Source organism: Neovison vison, chromosome 11 (genome assembly GCF_020171115.1).
Source record: "Neovison vison isolate M4711 chromosome 11, ASM_NN_V1, whole genome shotgun sequence".
Taxonomy (NCBI): domain Eukaryota; kingdom Metazoa; phylum Chordata; class Mammalia; order Carnivora; family Mustelidae; genus Neogale; species Neogale vison.
Window position 1 is genome coordinate 194567774 of NC_058101.1, and position 21196 is coordinate 194588969.

The window sequence follows — 21196 nt, forward strand, 5'->3', positions numbered from 1 at the left end:
TAGATAAATGTCCTAGGTAATGTATGCTTGCAGTTACCAAAACACACATACAAGAACATTTAGAGCAGCACTATTCTTAATAGCCAAACAGCCAATAATTGTTACATTGACACAGATCCACCTTGCAAACATGCATTGAGCAAAAGAAGCCAGATACCAAAGAGCTGATACTGCATGATTCCATGCCTACAGTGTTGGAAAACAGGAAAAATGAATCAGAGGTGGTAAAAGGCAGGGGGGGCAGGGAGTGGGTGGAAGAGGGTCTGGAGAGGCTTAGAGGCAGTGCTGGTGATGGTCTGTTTCTTGATTTGGGTGACGGTGACAGTGGTATGTGAGTTTTGAAAATTGATCTAGTGACACACACTTGTGTATTTCAATACTAAGATTTTTTTTTTAAGATTTTATTGTACTTATTTATTTGAGAGAGAGAGATAGTAAGAGGAGAATGAGCAGGGAGGGGAGGGAGAAGCAGGTTCCCCACTGAGCAGGGAACCTGGCATGAGACTTGCTCCCAGGACCCTGAGATCATGACCTGAACTGAAGGCAGATGCTTAACCAACTGAGCCACACAGTTTGTCCCGCAATATTAAGTTTAGTTGAAAAGTACATATCCTATTGACAGTAGGTCTTAAAAACCACATAAAACCACACCAGGTCTGATGGATTCTTAGAATTGGAGTTCAAAGGGGAATGACTGATCCACCCTTGATGAAGCGGCAACCAGAACTATGGCCGGAAGGATATATTCAGGTCACACTCTGACATCCTCTCAATGCCGTGCCAAGGGCTTGAGAGTTTATTCCGTAGACCAGACACAGTGAGCGGCAATTGAGAGAGGCAATATGACCAGATTCGTGTTAATAGAAAAATTCTTATGGCACCCTATGAAATAAATTAAAAATGGGGAGAGAAGACACAGGGAGACTACTGAAGACATTGTCAGAATGTTGAGACCAAAAAAATGAAAGTTTGAGATGGCAAAGCATTGGAACTTGAGTTCTGCCCCTGCCCATCCCTGTGTGCTTCTTCATGTGGATCTGTTCAGTAAACAAGTACAGATTCTGAAAACACTGCTTCTGCTTGGAAAGTCACCATCCTAGTATCCCAGGAGTATCTTCAGTTGCTGATGGCTTGCGGGAGAGGGGCAAGCCCCTGGAGGACCAGCTGTCAAACCATTTTTATTCTGACGGCTACTGGGTGCTAGTTCTTGTCATGCTTCATCACTCAGGGCACATTCAAGCATGGAATTTCCTGCAAAGGTAAAAGAAAAGTTATGCTATCTGTTGAAAAAAATCACAGGACAGAGACTGTGAGCAGCTCAGATCTGAAGACTACCAAATTGGATCAACCCTTTTTGATACCAACTTCTTTTTTTTTCTTTTCACCATTTTTGATTTTTTTCCCATTATTCTGTATATTATTCTGTATATATTCTGTCTATTACAGAATAATGTATTCTGTATAATACAGAATAATTCCCATTATTCTGTAACCTTTGGAAACGAACCACATGAAACTAGAAAATTGGCAAATGTCTTGAAATCTGTATATTAAACACAAATTACTTCTAATTTCAACCCTCATTTATTAGCATACCTCTCAATCTTAAAAAAAAAAAAAAGACAGCTCCGAAGATAGTCTTATACCATCCTTTAAAAAAGGAAATTTTTCCCTTTTAACTTTACACCCACCCCACACCCCAATTTCAAAACACATCATTTCATTGTCTTGGTCATGGACATTTGTAAGGTGAGATTTTATATTTTGCTCTCAGAGCTTCCGGTTATCAGAAAAACCATGCTTTCCTTTACTGAAGGAGTTTGGTGCTGCTGACGTTGGTGTATCCCTTCCAATATTCGTCATCCTTATCTTTGCTTCTGGAGACATTTCCTCTGGCTCAATAGCTTCATCTTCATTAAAAGCTGCTGCGACTGAAACGTTTTTTGGAGCAAGTGTTGGAACAGTTCTTTAGGTTTCCTTGATCCAAGTTTGATGGATATGGCTGAGGCTTGCTTTGTCGTCTACCTATGGCAAATCCCAACTTGGAGATCTTTGTAGGTTTTGTTGGGAGGCCCGCAGCTGCTGCTTCAGCTGATTGCATCTCAGAGCTGTGACTGGAACTTTCCCCTCCATAACTGGAAGAAATAGTCTTAATTTTGACAGTTTTTTCTACTTCTTCTTCAGGTTCTCCAGCGGCTCCAGCTTGCTGCGGTTTCTCGGGCTTCTCCTCTCCCTCCTTCCCGTCCACCATTTTCCCATCAGTGGCCTGATACCAACTTCTTTACTTGAATGATGCTGTCTGATGGTAAGCTAAATGGAAACACGAGACAAGTATAGGGAATGCTTTAGCTGGTTTATGGCTTTGTATGTAACAAGAACGTTCCTCCAGTCCTGCGGACACAAGAAATTCTCCCCTACCCCCTAGTTTTTAAACAAAGTATACAGTCACAAGGATCCAACAAAGAAACAAGAAAACCTCCCCCACCCTTTTCTTTTTGTTTTGTTTTTTGTCTTTTTTGTTCATTTGTTTTGTCTCTTTTTATATATAGTATATGAGGTGGGGGTATATGAGAAAAGAGTTAACCCAGAAGGCCTGAACTTCTATTCTTGGAAAGGCCCTGCTGCAAGATTAACCCTTGGCTGGCATCTGGGAACTTATATTTCAGGAGTGTTCCCACCACTATGCAAGCAGAAGGGCTCACTGTGTCTCAACGTACAAACAATATGGTATATACTTGTATTACGGTTCTACAGAGAAACAAAACCAATAGGATATATAGAGAGATAGATGCATATATAGAGATATATGATACATATGAGATATATATGAGGTACGATATGAGATATGATAGAGACAGAGAAAGAGAGAGAGAAAAAAAGATTTACTTTAAGGAATTGACTTCCATGATTATGGAAGCTGGCAAGTCCCAAAATTTGCATCTCTGCACTGTGGACCATTAGGCCTGAGATCCAGAAAGAGCCAATGTTGCAATTCAAGTTCAAAGGCCATCTGCTGGCAGAATTTCTTTTTGCTTGGGAGCAGTCAGTTTTTTCTTTTTGTCCTTTGCCCTGGCCTTCAAGTGACTAGACAAGACCCACCAATGTTATGGGGAATAGTCTGCTTTACTCAGTGTCCACCAGTTTAAACATAAATCTCAAACAAAACACCCTCACAGGAACATCAGATGTTTGACCAAGTATCTGGGCACTGTGGCCCAACCACATTGACACATAAAATTAATCATCAAAATGCTGAATGCCTGCTTTCTTTCTCGTGGTCTGGATATATGGGACATGCCAGGCAACGACTGCCTCTGTGATCAGCTCTCAGTTAAAACCTCGGGAAGTAAGTCTCTAATGAGCTTCCATGATAGACAACATTTGTTGTCACAACTTGTTGTTGGAAGAATTATGTGGATCCACTGGGAGAGGACCCATGGAAACCTGCATCTGTGTCTCCCACAGACTTCATCTCACATACCTTTTCCCTTGGCTAATTGTGCTTTACATCCTTTTAGTGTAATAAATCATAGTTGTCCGTGTGGCTAGATATTGAATCCTGTGGGTCTCCCCAGTGAACCATCAAATCTGGGGGCGGATCTTGGGGACCCCCCAACCCAGGATATTATAAAAGCCCATCTCATTCTATTCTCTTGAAATACATCAAAAGGCATGACAGAAGTAAATCACATATTGTATCAAAAGAACATTATAATAAATGACATAAAAATAGTTCAAGAGGAACTAGTGATTATAGAGTACTTTAGAAATATGAAGTGCTACATAAATACTAAGTAACAATAAAACAAATTGTACATTTCCATTAATTCCAAAGGACATTTCCGCAGATTTTCACAGAAAATAAACTTAATTATGTATGTCCAGCAAGAACGGTTATAAACCTTTTAAATAGTCCTAGTATATTTTCAGTGAGAAGGATAAATGTAGAGATCCATTAACCAAAGGGAAAAAATGTTTGGGGACTACTGAGTGAAATTTCAAGCCTAATAGGTTTTGAAATCAGTTTATTAGAATTATAGAGAAATATTTCATATATAATGATCTCTGGGTTTTGCTTAATAGTCATACTAATTAACTTCTCAAATTCAATAAAAGTGCAGGAAATTTACCTATGTTCAGTACTTGACAAATAAATCATGGTAATTACATATTCACATGGCCAATGATAATTTTTCCAACCTAGTCTAATAAGCAAGAGTTCTTCAAGATAATTATTCTTTAAAAAAGCCATGTGTATAAAATGACTTCTACTAGTCAGGAGTTTTGAGGGTTCATGCTGATATCCAAACAAGTTTCCTAATTCTTTAGGTCAATAGTAACAACCTGTTCCTTTTAGTAAGATGTGTATTTCCAGGGTGTTACAACACATCCAGATAACGATCTCTGGGGGGGGTTGAAGGTGTTAGGTGAAAAAGTACTGGGATTTTTAAATTTCAGGTCTGCCTTGACTTCCTCTGTTGCTGCATGGTGAACAAGAGAATATATTAAAACCCCAGAAAATCCACAGAAGTTGAATTATCAAAAGCCTGATACCTAAGAAGTAATTAAAACCGGGAACCATGCAAATTTCGTCCAACTTCTATATCACAAACAAGGCTGGTATTTAATCACTTGAGGTATATAACCTCATCTAAAACAGTGATCCTCAACTCATCATCACTAGCCATCAGGGAGATTAAAATTAAAACCACATTGAGAGGGCACCTTTCATGTAGTGAAAAGAAGGGCCATCTGTACCCCAATGTTTATAGCAGCAATGGCCACGGTCGCCAAACTGTGGAAAGAACCAAGATGCCCTTCGATGGATGAATGGATAAGGAAGATGTGGTCCATATACACTATGGAGTATTATGCCTCCATCAGAAAGGATGAATACCCAACTTTTGTATCAACACGGATGGGACTGGAAGAGATTATGCTGAGTGAAATAAGTCAAGCAGAGAGAGTCAAGTATCATATGGTTTCACTTATTTGTGGAGCATAACAAATAGCATGGAGGACAAGGGGAGATGGAGAGGAGAAGGGAGTTGAGGGAAATTGGAAGGGGAGGTGAGCTATGAGAGACTATGGACTCTGAAAAACAATCTGAGGGGTTTGAAGGGGCGGGGGGTGGGAGGTTGGGGGAACCAGGTGGTGGGTATTAGGGCACGGATTGCATGGAGCACTGGGTGTGGTGCAAAAACAATGAATACTGTTACACTGAAAAGAAATTAAAAAATTAAAAAAAATAAATAATTTTAAATATATTTTATATATGTTATATATATGTATATATATTGTGTGGCCAATAAGCACATAAATAAGCACATAAATAAATATATAAGCACATAACATCACCAGCTAGTGTAAGTACCTGACATTAGGCCTTGATGGCTGAGGGACCCATTTCAAAAGACACCCATCTCTTTCTTGGGGACAGACAGGGGACAGGTGGGGGAAGGTGAAGGAAACTTCACCTTGGTAAAATTTCGTATAGCTTCTGATAACCAAGGATACCAAAAATGGCACTATTAAGGTCGTTTCTTTGAAGCCAAGAGTCAAAATACATGCCCATAAAATGTCTGGCAAACTCCCTCTGTGGCCAAGGCTTGTCCAATGAAGGTGCTAGTTACCTTTATAAGCAGTTTTTTAAAGAAACTCAAAGAAACTCATGTATTTTATCCATTAGGATCTGCTGTAGGTCTCTCAGATGAAGAGAATTTAATATTGGGAATCAAATGCAAAGATTATGGAAGGGACAGAGAAAATAACCCAGGCATAACAAAGCACCCCAGAAATTAGGGAATCATTGACTTCTCCTGGGGCTGGAGGGCCAACAGAAGGAGGTGATATTGCCAGAGCCCAGAGGCCCAGGGGGCAGATCTGGCTCCAATAAAGAAAAGCCTCTCTGGCAGGAGAAAATGCCGCAGAGACTACAGCCCAGGGATGCCCCTGGAAGCTTAGAGAGGTAGAGAATTCTGCTGGCTTCTCCCTTCCTCTTCGCCTCCTATAAGTGTCTCCCACTAAGTGAGCCCCCCAGGGGGGCCAAGGACCAAGGGAACCTGGGAAATGTCCCATGTTGTACAGTACAGAGCATGGGAAGTGACTGAGATCAAAGTAGCAGTCAATGGGCAAATATGGCATGAGAAAGAAAGATGTACTTCTTTCTACTAGAAAGAGTACCATACTCAGAACCAAAATACTAATTGGAAGCCAGCTCTATCATGTATGATCTGAAAAAACCTAAACAAGTCAATTCACCTTCTTTGGCTTTAGGTTCCTTTCTACAAATACATGGTAGCTATGTGATCACACTCTCAAGCAGGTTGCAGTTATCAAGTAGAAGAATGCATGGGCGCATGCTTGTTGACTGTGAGCCATCCTATGAATACAGTGGCGTGTTTGCTGAGAGCGGAGCCAATGCTCTGAGGAAGTTTTCATTCATTCTGAGAAAGAATTATGGCACCACCATCAGCCATCCAAAGAAGAACCAGAATATCTCTTCTCAACTCTCCCCTTCATCATCATCCCATCCCACTTCAAAACGTGAATTTTGGAAAGCCAGGCTCCTTTAACAATGGGGTAACTCAAGCACGAAAGACTCTTCAATACTGTCTTCAAAATAGGATTGGCTGGGGATTTGGGGAGATGGTTTCTGAACTAGTATCTTCATGTCTGGGCTCAAGATGTGGACCACTACCATATGACATGACAGGTAACTATTTTCTCAGCTACAAAATTAGGAGTTTAGACAACATTACGCCTGAACTTACTGTCAGTTGCAACGTTTCATGTCTTTGCAGTGAATATTATAATTTCTACTTTATTTAGAAAAGCTTTACCATGAATGGAACAAAGCCACCAAGACTATAAAATAAGGGTCCTCATGACATTTGCCTCTTGTTACTCTAAGGACGACTTTTGAGAATATTATCATGGAACGACATCAAGACGGAAGACAGCTGACAAAGTTTCCGTTAACAAACTTTATACATTTTACTGTTTATTTTGCAAATTGAATAATTACACTCTAGCCCATCAGCAGGTGGTGATTCCTAATCAGGGGCCATCTTTGTAGGACCGCCAGAGTTTGGCTGCAGCAGGGTGAGGGACTTCTGGGAGGCCCTACAGCTGGAGACACCCAAGACAAATGGACCCGGACTTCTCAACATCAGAGGACCGTGGAGTCTGCTCTTCTCAACATTTGTGAGATCTTACTCTTCCAGCAGGCAGTAGCTGGCAGGAGGTGTCGAGGGCGGAGGCTCCAGGGGCCCGGAGATCCATCAACCGCAGAGCTTTGCAAAAAGGCGCCTGGCGATTTGCCAGAAGGTGTGTCTAGAGTGACTGATTGTAAACAGGAAGTAGTATCTATTGGCTATTGAACTATTTCTATGCTGTGGGTACTTGGTAACAAGCTTAAGATTGGTGGATGCATATCGCAGTCTATGCTGATTGGCTTAGCTCCCCTATATAAGCGATGGCCATAGGAAATAAAGGGCTCTTTTTTGAAACCCAACCGGAGGGAGGGTCGTTATTATCGCTGCTGGACGGCGATAGGGAGGGCTGATTCATTAAAAGGCTTAAGCCTCCCTGGGAGTTTTAGAGGGTATTTGGAGAGGGGAAACCTAGGAAAAGCTTGGACTTCTTAATCATTTTGCAAGCGAAAGGGTAGACGCGTGGGTATACATATGTGACCATATTTCAGTATCACAGATGGGTAAGGTCAAGACTCTTGCATTATGAGGGGAAATAATAGTGAGATGTGGTTGTCAGCAAGGGTTTTTTCAACCATCCTCTTACACATGCTTGTTTCCCATGGCACTTACTTGTAATAAATCATAGTGGGAAGAGTCTCTGCTGTTGAGTCAGTAATATCTTAATATCCCTGGCAACCTAGAAGCCAGGCATTCTAAGGACAGTAAGGCAGGAAACAAAATAAGGAGAACCCAAACTTTTAAGTCAGATAAACTGAGGTGGGATGCTCTGAGTGCGTTGCACAGGAGCTCCATAGGCTACGTTTTTGGGGGGTCACTGAGAAGCATTTTAGTATGGACCTGATAAATGAATGTACTGATAGCATTCTTACGTGTTATTGCAGTCCACCTTGAAAGAAAGAAGTTCTTTTAGTCTTCAGTAAGCTCTGACTTTCTCAGTATTTACATGTTTTGATTTGACATGATCAGGAAGCACCTTGAGTGCTCTCAGTTGCTACCAAGAGCCACTGGGTTCCTTGTCTTAACTCATGTCTCTGTCACTCTGAAGCTTCCTGCTCTAACGCTGGCCAGCCTTGGTAGCTGTCGTCTTTGGCTCTCCTCTCCCTCTCCAGGTCTGAATAGTGATGATTATAAGTTTCCAATGTTAATCAAGGCTTAAGATATTAAGTCAGCCAAATCAATAAAAGCTTTGTATAATTAAAGTTGAGAAAGTGCTTGAGAAAAGCCCTAATGATGCGCTTGCTCTTTAGAAAGGGTTGGCTGAAGTCTAAAGATTTTCAATAAGTTCCACCTTCCTAAGAGCTTTGTTTCTCAGAGAGCCGAAAGAAAAATGGTAGAATGAATTTGAGAGTACTGTAGTGGCAAGAATCGTAAAGATAATTACCCACATTAGCCACATTCCATCCATTTTCTTTGCTTTTTTTTTCCTATAAAACTAGAAACGGAATCCAATAAAACCCATCTGCGATAACAGAACAGATCCCTTTAACCAAGTCTAAGTGCGCTTGAGCTATAAATCCAAATGATAGTGCCCAAACTGCCAAATGCTGTTCAAATATTCTGCCCAAGTCAGGTGTTGAGGGAACATGCTAGAAAGATATGGCTCACTGGCATCCGTAAGTCCCCTCGTTGGGAGTCCTTGGGATGGCATGGAGCTCTCCCAAGGAAGACTGTAGTATGATCTTGGGCAGAGCACAACACAGAATACTGCCTTCTGTCTGGCTCTAGAAGCACAGGGGCTGTGGGCCCTCAGGGGGCAGCTCCATCAATGATTGCAATGCTGTTAATACTACTTATCATTTTTAATGAGATCTTGAGAATCAATGATGGTACTTCATGAATACACACTGCACCTAACGGACTGATTAATATTTACAGAAAGTCTGTGACATTTCCAGTGTTGTGACAAATAAAAGAGCTATTATTATCGACCATGTGATTCTATGGAGCTTTCAACATAGAAGAGTCGTATGTATTTGCCACTCTCTGCATAGGAGGACCCATATGCAGAGATGATATTCAAAATATTTAACAACCTTTATGGCCCAGTTACCAACCAGTCAGATAGAGGTCAGTCAGCAACAGTTGATGGAGCCCTTACTTCTGCATATTGGCTGAACATCAGTCCTGCTTACATCGGAGTCTCCAGAATCGGAGTACATTACAGGAGACCTACCAGAGACTGATTGCCAACCTCAAAATGCAAATGAGATGACCATATCATCTTGAGGACTTTATTCTTAACTGTGGATGGGGATACAGAAGTAGATGCAGAATAGCCAAAAAAGGGATATAAGAAAGGACTGTAAAATTGTATCTTTAAAGCTCTGTATAGAACTCTGAATTTTTGAAAGCACAATCTCTTGTCAAAGAGAGAAGCCCCACACGTGCACCCGAATGTTTATAGCAGCAATGTCCACAATAGCCAAACTATGGAAAGAACCTAGATGTCCATCAACGGATGAATGGATAAAGAAGATGTGGTATATATTCACAATGGAATACTATGCAGCCATCAAAAAAATGAAATCTTGCCATTTGTGATGACGTGGATGGAACTAGAGGGTATTACGCTTAGCGAAATAAGTCAATCGGAGAAAGAGAACTATCATATGATCTCCCTGATATGAGGAAGTGGAGATGCAACGTGGGGAGGGGGGTTGGGAGGTAAGAAAAGAATAAATGAAACATGATGGGATCAGGAGGGAGACAAACCATAAGAGACTCTTAATCTAACAAAACAAACTGAGGGTTGCCGGGGCAGGGGGTGGGGTAGGGAGAGGGTGGTGTGGGGTTATGGACATTGGGGAAGGTATGTGCTATGGTGAGTGCTGTGAAGTATGTAAACCTGATGATTCACAGACCTGTACCCCTGGGGCTAATAATATATTGTATGTTTATTAAAAAATAAAAAAAATTATTAAAAAAGAGAGAAGCCCCATTGTAATAATTCTGATCATATATACTTAGCATATATTTTGGGAGAACAATTTGAATGAAGAGATCAAATTTGATTGCTAGAGAAAGAAACCATTCTTCATCATGCGTAGGAGTTTCCAGGATATGAGAGGGCAGAGACCTGCTGATCTCCCAATGGACTAGATTTTATTAGTACTCCTTTCCTTCCTGATAGCTGAACCAGACCCAGAGTCTGGAGGGTACAGCAGGAAACTGAACAGAGCCCTGCTCATTCTTCCTATGACTTTATGTAGCAAGAACCGCTCACTCCTCTGTGATACCCATAATTATTCCTATTCAAAGTCAGCTTTGCATATGTAGTTTGTATAATTGGAATGTCAGGAAGGTGCCAAGGGAAGGAAATTCACCCATTGTGGAATACCATCCAGTACTGAGCCTGGTACACACACTGGAAAAGCCGGGAGTAAACAGTGTAGTCAAGATGTGGTAATAGAGAAATCCACTCTGGACAAGATGCGGGTCCTACCTTCTCAAATGTAAAAGGACAGATAAGATTAAATAGCCCTCCCCCAATCATAAAACAATAAAAACTGAAATTTGTTTGAAAGTTAAAACTGCCCTCTCACCCAGCTTAAGGCTGTTTTAGAAAACTTTTAACTGTTTGGATGAGACCCACCCACAAAAATGGAAGAAAATCTCCTTTACTTAAAATCAGCTGACTGTAGATGCTGAAAACATCTGCAGAACATCTTCATAGCAACACTAGATTATTGTCTGATCAAACACCTGGCACCACAGCCTAGCCAAGAAGACCCATGAGACTAAACATCACCCTCCACCTTGTCGCCTGGGCACCCATACACATCTCCTTAAACTACGCTTCATCTCCAAATACAAACAATCAGAAAGTCATACTTCTGAAAGGACATGGGACCCAATTTGAGCCAAGGAGATGCTGGGAGAAACAAAGAAAGTTTTGCCTTTCCTGCTTTCTATTTCACTGAGAAAATAGAAGCAGTCAAGGGTCATTCTCAATCTCCCACAACCATCTGTAACCATTCATTGCACATGTGACCATCTATGCTGCCTTTTCTTTTGTTACTAAAGATGGACTCTCAGTGATTGTCCTCTAGAGCTCAGTCCACCCTTTTAATTATCTAAGGACACGTTGCCCAGCAATTCTCAGCTGTATCTCCTGCATCATGAATTCCCCTCTCTACAGGATTCCTCTCATCAGCAGAAAAATATACTTTGTTTTTCCCATCTTAAAAACCCTTCTTTTGGAGCACCTGGGTGGCTCAGTGGGTTAAAGCCTCTGCCTTCGGCTCAGGTCATGATCCCAGAGTCCTGGGATTGAGCCCTGCATCTGGCTCTCCACTCTGCGGGGAGCCTGCTTCCTCCCCTCTCTCTGCCTGCCTCTCTGCCTATTTGTGATCTCTGTCTATCAAATAAATAAATAAAATCTTAAAACAAAACCTGTTAAGAAGCACAATTATTTCTTTTTGGGGGTGCTGAAAATGTTCTAAATCGACTGTGATGATAATACAATGCTGAATATACTATCTACTCTCTACTAAAAACCATTGACTGGTACACTTTAAATGGGTGAATTGTATGTGAATGTGAAGTGTGTCTCAGTAGAACTATTATTAATAATAATAATTATTTATAATTTAATAATAATAGATATTACTAAAAAAGAGGATGTTGGCAAATATATCTAAATATTTGAAATTGGGTTGAATAAGTCACAATGATATTTCAACTACTTTAATGGAAGATCTGAAAATATTTGCAAACTTATTCTACAAAAACGATATATCATCTATTCATTAAGAAAAATGTGATGGAATAGAAAACAAAAAGAGGAAAAGAAAGTACCTCCATTAAAAAAACCCTCTCTTGACATCATGCCTCCTTTGGGTTGCTACTTTATTCCCTCCCTTCCTTTGTACCCGAAGTTTATTTTGAAAATTGTCTCTACTCTTTTTCAGCAATCTCTCTTTTCCCACACTTCATTGAACCTGCTCCATTCAAGCCATCACCTCGCCACTTCAATTAACACTACTCTTCAGGGGCACCAGCCACCTCCATGTAGCTACATCTGTTAGTCAATTCTCAATCCTGATCTTTTCTATCAGTCATCGTTGACACAGTTTGCCTACCATTTCCTTGTCATCCTTGCTACGCAGCTACAATGGTGCTGTGGAACAAATCCACCCCCAAACTCAGTAGTTGAAAGCATTTATTTTGCCCATTCATCTGCAGGTCATATGAGGGGTCTTCTAATCTAGGCTTGGCTTACCAGGGACCAGGCAACAGGATGGGCTCAGATCCACTACACAGCTTATTCTATCTTGGGCCAGTGAACTCACCAGGCGCGTCACATTTATCTCCTGCAAGAGGTCAAGTGGAAACACAGGATGCCTGTAAGGTCTAGATCTGGCACTGGTATTTCCACCAACATTCTATTGGCCAAAGAAAATCACGTCTTTGAGCCCCAAATCAAAGGACCTGTAAATATGTTCTATTTTTAGGGGCAATACTTACATTGTCATATGGCAAAAAGCATGGACACAGGGAGGGGTGAAGAATGGGGATATTTAATTTAATCTACTGTGCATCCTTGAATCATTTTCTTCATTGGTTTCTAGAATCTACACTCTACCTGTTTTACTCTTTCCCTTTGGCTGTTCCTTCCTGGAAGTGGAGTTGGAATGCCTCAAGGATCATCCTTGGACTTCTTCTCTAGCTATAGGGATTCTTTGGTGATATCATCCAGCTTTATGGTTCTAAAAATTGTTTATGTGCTGATGTCTCCCAGTTTATATCTTCACTATGATCTCTCCCCTGAATTCCAGAATCATACACCCAACACCCAAGCCTAGACTTGAATGTCTAACAGTAATTTTAAACTTAACATGTCTAAAAACAAAATCCTGATCTTCTTTTTTTTTTTTTTTTTTTTTGAAGATTTTATGTATTTGACAGAGAGATCACAAGTAGGCAGAGAGGCAGGCAGAGAGAGAGGAGGAAGCAGGCTCCCTGCCGAGCAGAGAGCCGGATGCAGAGCTCAATCCCAGGACCCTGAGACCACGACATGAGCTGAAGGTGGAAGCCCAACCCACTGAGCCACCCAGGCACCCCCTAATCTTCTTCTTAAAGTATTCCCCATGTATGTCCCCAGAACCGTTCGTTGCCCTTTCCTTCCAGATGCTCAGGTAAACCCTTAGAGTCAGTCTTTACTTTTTCTTGTCACCATCATCTCTTATATTTTAACAGCCTCTTCCTCCCTAGAATCTGTTTTCAATATAGCAGCTAGAATAAATTTTTAAGGATATACATCCGATAATGTCATTCTTCTGCTCAAAACCCTTTAATGACCCTTCAACTCACCTACGGACTTCAAAGCCATGGGCAATCTGATATTCTGTTATTCTTTGACCCTATTTCTTCTCCCTTCCTCACTCACTCTACTCCAACCACATGAACTTCCCTGATGTTCCCTGTATGCATGGCCCTTGGAGCATTCACAACATTATGTTGACATTGTCTGTTTATGAATCTATCTTTGCACTCAACCATAAATACCCATAAACACCAAGATAGGACCAGGTCTAACTCATTTTGGGATCGGTCTGGTATGGCATGGGGCACATAGGAAACATTCCTGTGTCTATAGGGGCCAGGACCTTCCCTGAGTAAAGCTGGCTAGATATAAACTGATAAAAAGAAACACTAGGGAATAATGGCCCTCTGGTAATACCAAGTGGCAGCAACTATGCAAACTTCATCCTATTCTTGTGCAGAAAGATGGACTCCAGGCTTCATATCAATCCATTTTCCAACACTGCACACAGACACTCTCCTTTTCTGCCACAGATTCTGGGGATTAGGATATGGTTATCTTTGGGGTGCCCTTATTCAGCCTGCTACAAGCCCAAAATGTGGATATAAAAATAAATTTTGGATTGCTCTCTTGTTTTCTCTGATATAGGGCCTTTCATTCACTGGGTTGATTGTTCCTCCTTCACTTTATTGGCCCTTCTCACACGCTTGCGGATTTATGGTGATACACTCATCTTCTGTATGGAAACACCCTGTTTCTCAGTGACCTGAGGACCGCGGTTGTTGGGTTCCCTTGAGGTGGTCTTGGCAGCTGTGGTGGTCTGTCACACAATAGCCACAGTGGTTTCTCAGAACTGAGAGGGGGACAGAATCTTTTGTGGGAGAAATCTACATACCTCCAGCGCCCTTCGCCCTCTTCTGCAGTCTCCACCCCTTCCACCCCCACCCCCCACCCAGTGGCAGCCAGAAGAGACTGTGTTTGCATTTTCCCAAATAGAAGAGGCACTTTCAGCTTCTAGGCTTACTAGATCTTCCTTTAAGACACTGTAAAGCAAGGGGTGTCTGGGTGGCTCAATGGGTTAAAGCCTCTGCCTTCAGCTCAGGTCATGATCCTGGGGTCCTGGGATTGAGCCCTGATCCGGGGTCCAGGGATCGAGCCCTGAACCGGGGTCCTGGGATGGAGCCCCACATCAGGCTCTCTGGAGCCTGCTTCTCTTCCTCCCTCTCTGCCTGCCTCTCTGCCTACTTATGATCTCTGTTTGTCAAATAAATAAATAAAATCTTAAAAAAAAAAAGACACTGTAAAGCAAAAGAAGAAGTAGGTGCAAGAGACTGGAAATTGTTGTTACTGGGTGAAAAGAAACCTCCATGTTATCAGGCAGGCAAAACTAGTCATATTTTCCAGGTAACCTTTAATATCCCATTCCCAGAGGCCTTCCTCAGTTTTTGATGATAAGACCCAACTTTTTTTTTTTTTTAACTTTCCAGGACTTTAAAACATTTTTTAAAATTTTAGTATCATTAACATACAGTGTTATGTTAAGGTATAGAGCATAGTGAGCCAACAACTCTATACAACAACTCTATACAGCTCAGTGTTTATCGAGATAAGTATACTCTTAATCTCCTTCACCTGTTTCACCCATGCCCCCACCTCCCCTCTGGTAACCACCAGTTTGTTCTCTATAGTTACCAGTCTGGTTTTTCATTTGTCTCTTTTTTCTTTGTTCATTAGCTTTGTTTCTTAAATTCTACGTAAGAGGGAAATCAGATGGTATTTTTCTTTCCCTGACTGGCTTATTTCACTCAGCATTATACCTTCTGGATCCATCTATGCTGTTGCAAATGCAAGAGTTCATTCTTTTTCATGGCTGAATAATATTCCTATAGATATAGATAGATATAGATATAACATATATCTATATTTATATATACATATATATCACATCTTCTTTATCCACTCATCTATCAATAGATACTTGGATTGCATCCATAATTTGATTATTGCAAATAATGCTTCAGTAAGCAGAGAGGTACATCTATCTTTTTGAATAAGAGCTGAATTTATCACATGCCAGGAGCTGTTCTAAGCCCTAGACATATATTAACTCATTTATTTCTCACAACAACTCTTCTCTCCTCACCTTGCTGTTGGGTTGACAGAGAGGTTAAATAACTTCTCCTGGATCACTCACCATTTTCTTCTGAGCTATGATGTCAAAACAAAGATAGGATATGAAGGAATAGGCAATACCATGAGAAACTGCACACAAATACCGTTTAACTCAAACAACTTCCATTCATTTATTTCCTTCAATGAGCCCAGTAACAACTGCAAGTAAGCAAGAGATGATAGCTGGTAGAAGGCCCACACCACCTGTTTGGGGATTGACTAGTGTCTCTCAATGTCCCTGGTGCCACTGACTCCCACCATAGACCTGGTGGGCTCTGCTTGCCAAGGTCTTTAGTCTTCACCAGGGGTGAAGTCATGATCATTATGTGGTGGTCCATGACCCATGATAGTTGGGGATATATAGTCATCATGGCTTGGCTGGCTAGCCCCATGTTCTGAGTGGGGAGGCTGAGCACTCTGGGTGTACCTTAGGATCTACTGGCTTGCACTTGCATCAGCCCTATTCTGATTGGCTACACCCCAACTTACATAAGCCATTGCAGCATTACATATGCATTGTTAGCTAGTTATGCTATTCCTTATCAATACATTCCAGAGCTTTCTGGAACTTTTCTTTCTTTCTTTTTTTTTTTAAAGACTTCATTTATTTATTTGACAGAGATAGGTCATAAGTAGGCAGAGAGGCAGGCAGAGAGAGAGAGGGGAAGCAGGCTCTCTGCTGAGCAGAGAGGCCGAAGTGGGGCTTGATCCCAGGACCCTGAGATCTTGACCTGAGCAGAAGGCAGAGGCTTAACCCAATGAGCCACTCAGGCACCCCTGGAACTTTTCTAAACTTGCTTATGACTTTGGGGGATAGCAGGTATTTGTAAACTCTTTTGAGGGATGAAGCCATATGCTAATCTGTAATGGAGTGTATATCTACATATATATGATTTTCATTGCTTTTGTAATAAATGCTTACAAGAATATTTTGGTGGGAAAGCTTGTTTACCATTTTTTTAAAGCATAGCAAGTAAGTTTTAATTTATCTCTGTCAAAATGCAAGTTGTGGCATCCTTTAATCACACATAGCTAGTTAGTGACAAAGCCAGGATTTATGTCCATGCAGTCTAAATGCAGAGTCCACATTCTTTTTTTTTTTAAGATTTTATTTATTTATTTGACAGACAGACCACGAGTAGGCAGAGAGGCAGGCAGAGAGAGAGAGGGGGAAGCAGGCTCCCCGCCTAGCAGAGAACCCCGATGTGGGGCCGGATCCCAGGACCCTGGGATCATGACCTGAGCCGAAGGCAGAGGCTTTAACCCACTGAGCCACCCAGGCGCCCCCAGAGTCCACATTCTTAACTCGTATATTACATTGCCTCTTTTCCGAGAACTGATACTTCACACTGAAGTGACTACTGCCAAGTATACAGACCATACCTGGAGAAAATCAGAGCTATCAGAGGCCAGACTCGGCTACATAAGAGGTATCTTAAAAAGCAACTGAAAATGCTAATAAACTAGTGTATAGGGATCTTTAAATTACTGTACTTTTCTTACATTGTAATAAGTTGTTAAGCCTTTTATTTTAATTAAACATCCTCAGATACAATATGGCTAGCATGATTGCAGCTATTGTAAGTTTTGCCCATCTATGGCTTTTCAAGAAAATATTCTCCTAGGTTTCCAGATGGAAATTCATCTAAAATTTCTCTTGGCTCTATACCACCTTCAGAGAGAGAAATCTGGGCCATTGGCGCAAAGGGCATTTCTGGCACGAGAATAACTTATCTTCTAAGGCCAAGGTGAGGAAATGGCAATGCCTCAGCTTAGCTCTAGCCTGTGCTCGTGAATTTGCAGAGGCTTTGCTCAGAGCAAGGAAGAAAAAGTGGATTTAGCAGATCTGAGATACTGCTAACCAGTGAACTTGGATCTGGGGCAGACTAATGAGAAGTACATGGATGGAATAATCACACCGTCTAATTGAACTATGGACACTGCAAGTTAATGACTGTGTAACTTACAAAGTGTGTTCATATGATCTCCATGGGGAAAAACAAACATTACATCATAGCCCAGAAGGCAAGTGCCCTTTGAGTTGGTGGCTCTTTCTTTTGTGTCAACAGTATGGCTCAAGAGAGAGTTGTGTGCTCACGTTTTTATACCACACGGACATGATTTTTCTGAAAATATTTTTGAAAATGGCAAGATGTCACATGACTATGATCCTCAACAATTCTTGGAGATAGTCAGGGCCTGTATAAAATCTTGAATTTTCAGATGAGGAAACAATTAAACCTGATCTTTCTTTGCTTAAGATTTCTGCTACGTGTAAAATGTTGGATATTTATTCCCAGTTGCTGTCTTTGTCAGAAAGGATGTTGTAGTGGTTATGAATTCCTATTAACATCTGATGTATGCCTCATAAAAGAATGAAACTAACACTCCAGAAGGACTTATAAAACACCCAGGTCTTCTAATCCTCATGACAATGCTACGATAAAATCAGAATTTTAGAATGACAGAGCTGAAGCATATTTACTAAGATTAACCAACTAGTAATGGTCAGAGATATGATTCAAGCTCATCTGACTTCAAGCTTTGCTCTTTTCATTAGGGCACAGTACATTCCTCATGGAATTGCGTTTAGCTGTAAAAGATTAAGTAATGATCTCAGCCCTTTCCTGTTTAGAGCTCAGTATTAGTCCATATAAACCTAAACCTTATAAATACTTAATGTAAAGTACATTTACTACTTTCCACTGGAGGGGGAAAAAGCAATTTCCAATTGATCGAACCCATTTTCAGATGTTTACCAGTAGAATAGTTTCAGGCAATCTGGCCTTTTAATCTTTATCCCCCAGAAATTTTCTTATTTATCTGTATTGATAAATAGATGCAGTAGATACATTTGAATTAGGGTAAATATGACAGCTTCTCATAACTGGCCATCAGGGGACCAGGTGGGATATTTCTCATTCAGGGAGATGGCCATAGTCAAGGGGCACAAATTGAGTTAGGGGCATCTAATGTATTATGTTGATAATACATAATACACTTCTCAATGCTATCCTGTGCTGTGCATTAACTTAAGATTCAAAACCAGAAGAATGTGTATTGTGACAGATTTTAATTGTACTGATGGAGGTTTTCCTATTCAACCATGTATTTTAAACAACGGTACAAATTTATGAAACAGATGAATATTGGTCAAAGTTATAATCTGAAATCCCAGATTGATAACAAATGTCACTCATAATATTAATTACATTCCTGACCTTGTTTTATGTACATGGTAGTCCTAAATAAACCTACTTATTTATTTAGGTGAGAATACTAACATCACAGTAATTACCTTTAATACTGAACATATAAAAGAACGATTTGGGGGCACCTGGGCAGCTCAGCCGTTAAGTGTCTGCCTTCGTTTCAGGTCATGATCCCCACCGCCTGGAATGTAGCCCTATATGGGCTTCTCTGCTCAGCAGGAAGCCTGCTTCTCCCTCTCCCACTCCCCCTGCTTGTGTTCCCTCTCTTGCTGTGTCTCTGTCAAATAAATAAATAAAATCTTTTAAAAAAATAAACAAAAGAACGATTTGTCACCTGGGTTTAATATTCTGTAGAGACAAATTTCTATTTGACCCATGTAAACCTTGTTTTTTCTTAAGACAGTCTCCATTCCCGTCCCCTCTACTGGAATAAGGCCATTTCTCTAAACTACCACAATGCCTCGTTTACTATTAAATAGGAGGCAGGAAACGGAGACCACCCGAGATTATCCCATGCACGGACACATCTCTTTTGATGGAAGGCCATAAAAGTAGGTACAGGCGGAGGAAAGAGAAAAAGGAGTTGCTGAAGAAAGTCATCTGAAGGTGAGTGACGGAGAGTAGTTACGTTTTTATCTTAGTTTGGGAGGGAGAGAGAAGAGAGGTTCAGCTGGAAAGAATTCAAAAGGAAAACATTCGTAATTTTTTGAGTCAAACTTAAGGTGAGATATAAAAGTAGAGAGAACAGAAGAGAAAAAAGATCGTAGCTTTAATAGTTAACAATTACTGAACTATTCAATCAGTTTGGCAGGGGAGAACATGAGACACAGAATGGTTCAACAGCTTGCCCAAATTTATACAGCTAGAAAAAAAAGAGTTTGAATTCCAATCCTGGCAATCGGAACCCTTATATTTATGGGACTATTAACAAAGTGGATGGAGCGAGGGTACTTCCAAGAGCGGATGTAGAGACCAAGGGAGTAACGGGGCGCAGGGGGCCAGACCCCATATTTAAAAATTACCAGTGGGCTAAATATGGTCAGAACGATTTCTATACATTAGTTCATTTAATTCTGATAAAAATTCTGTGAGTTACACTTTATTTCTTAGACGAGGCCACGTGGGACATGATAAACGTACCCTTCTTGCATGGAGTTACACCTCAGGAGACGCTCTGGAGTAAGAAAAAGAAGACTGAAGGTGACTTGGCAACAGAACGGAACCGGGCAGGGTAAACTCCCTGAGAGCGAGAAAGGAGGAAAAGTGCCCCATTTAGGGAGTGGTCGGTTCCAACTTTCAAACCTCCGCAGCCGGCCCGCCAAGGCGTCACAAAGCCCGCCCCTCAGGCACAAAGCCACGCCCCCTTCCGTGGTTGTTCTTTGAGCTCCCAATACTTCCCTCCTTCTCTTTGGCCCCTCCCACTCCGCCGAGCATCATTTCCTGTGCGCTGGATGCTAATTGGCCTTGCGGTCGGAAGTGAGGGCGGGCGGTGGGGCCGTTGCCGCAGTGACAGTGCTGGGGGAGTCCGAAGATGGCGGCGTCGCGTCGCTCTCAGCATCATCACCACCATCATCAACAACAGCTCCAGCCCGCCCCAGGGGCTTCGGCGCCGCCGCCACCACCTCCCCCCCCACTCAGCCCCGGCCTGGCCCCGGGGACCACCCCAGCTTCCCCAACGGCGGGTGGCCTGGCCCCCTTCGCCTCCCCGCGGCACGGCCTAGCGCTGCCGGAGGGGGATGGCAGTCGGGATCCGCCCGACAGGCCTCGATCCCCGGACCCGGTTGACAATACCAGCTGTTGCAGTACCACCAGCACAATCTGTACCGTCGCCGCCGCTCCCGTGGCCCCGGCGGTTTCCGCTTCATCTGCCGTCGGGGTCGCTCCCAACCCAGCCGGCGGTGGCAGTAACAATTCACCGTCGTCCTCTTCTTCCCCGACTTCTTCCTCATCTTCCTCTCCATCCTCCCCTGGATCGAGCTTGGCGGAGAGCCCCGAGGCGGCAGGAGTTAGCACCACAGCAACATTGGGGCCTGGGGCAGCGGGACCTGGGCCAGGGGTCCCAGCAGTGAGCGGGGCCCTACGGGAACTGTTGGAGGCCTGTCGCAATGGGGACGTGTCCCGGGTAAAGAGGCTGGTGGACGCGGCAAACGTGAATGCTAAGGACATGGCCGGCCGGAAGTCTTCTCCCCTGCACTTCGCTGCAGGTCAGAGACTTTTATTAATCCAGGGGTTTGGTCTTGGGGACGGGGGTCTGGGTAGGGATAGAAAACAAGTTATGATGGACTAGAATGGGGGCGTGGTTATGGCTCTTCAACACCTCACCGGAAGAC

At 42.1% G+C, this 21196-nt stretch overlaps 1 protein-coding gene and 1 pseudogene across 1 annotated transcript in view; one reads left to right on the forward strand and one right to left on the reverse strand.

Annotated features, from left to right (window-relative positions):
• Positions 1-513: 513 nt before the first annotated feature.
• Positions 514-20136, reverse strand: LOC122889954 (annotated as a pseudogene).
• A 247-nt stretch (positions 20137-20383) lies between these two features.
• TNKS (tankyrase) overlaps positions 20384-21196 on the forward strand; it is a 206421-nt gene continuing 205608 nt past the window's right edge. The window contains exon 1 of the mRNA XM_044225548.1: positions 20384-21070. Within this exon, the coding sequence (XP_044081483.1) occupies positions 20398-21070 (673 nt within the window). The 5' untranslated portion in view covers positions 20384-20397. The remainder of the gene's footprint in view (positions 21071-21196) is intronic.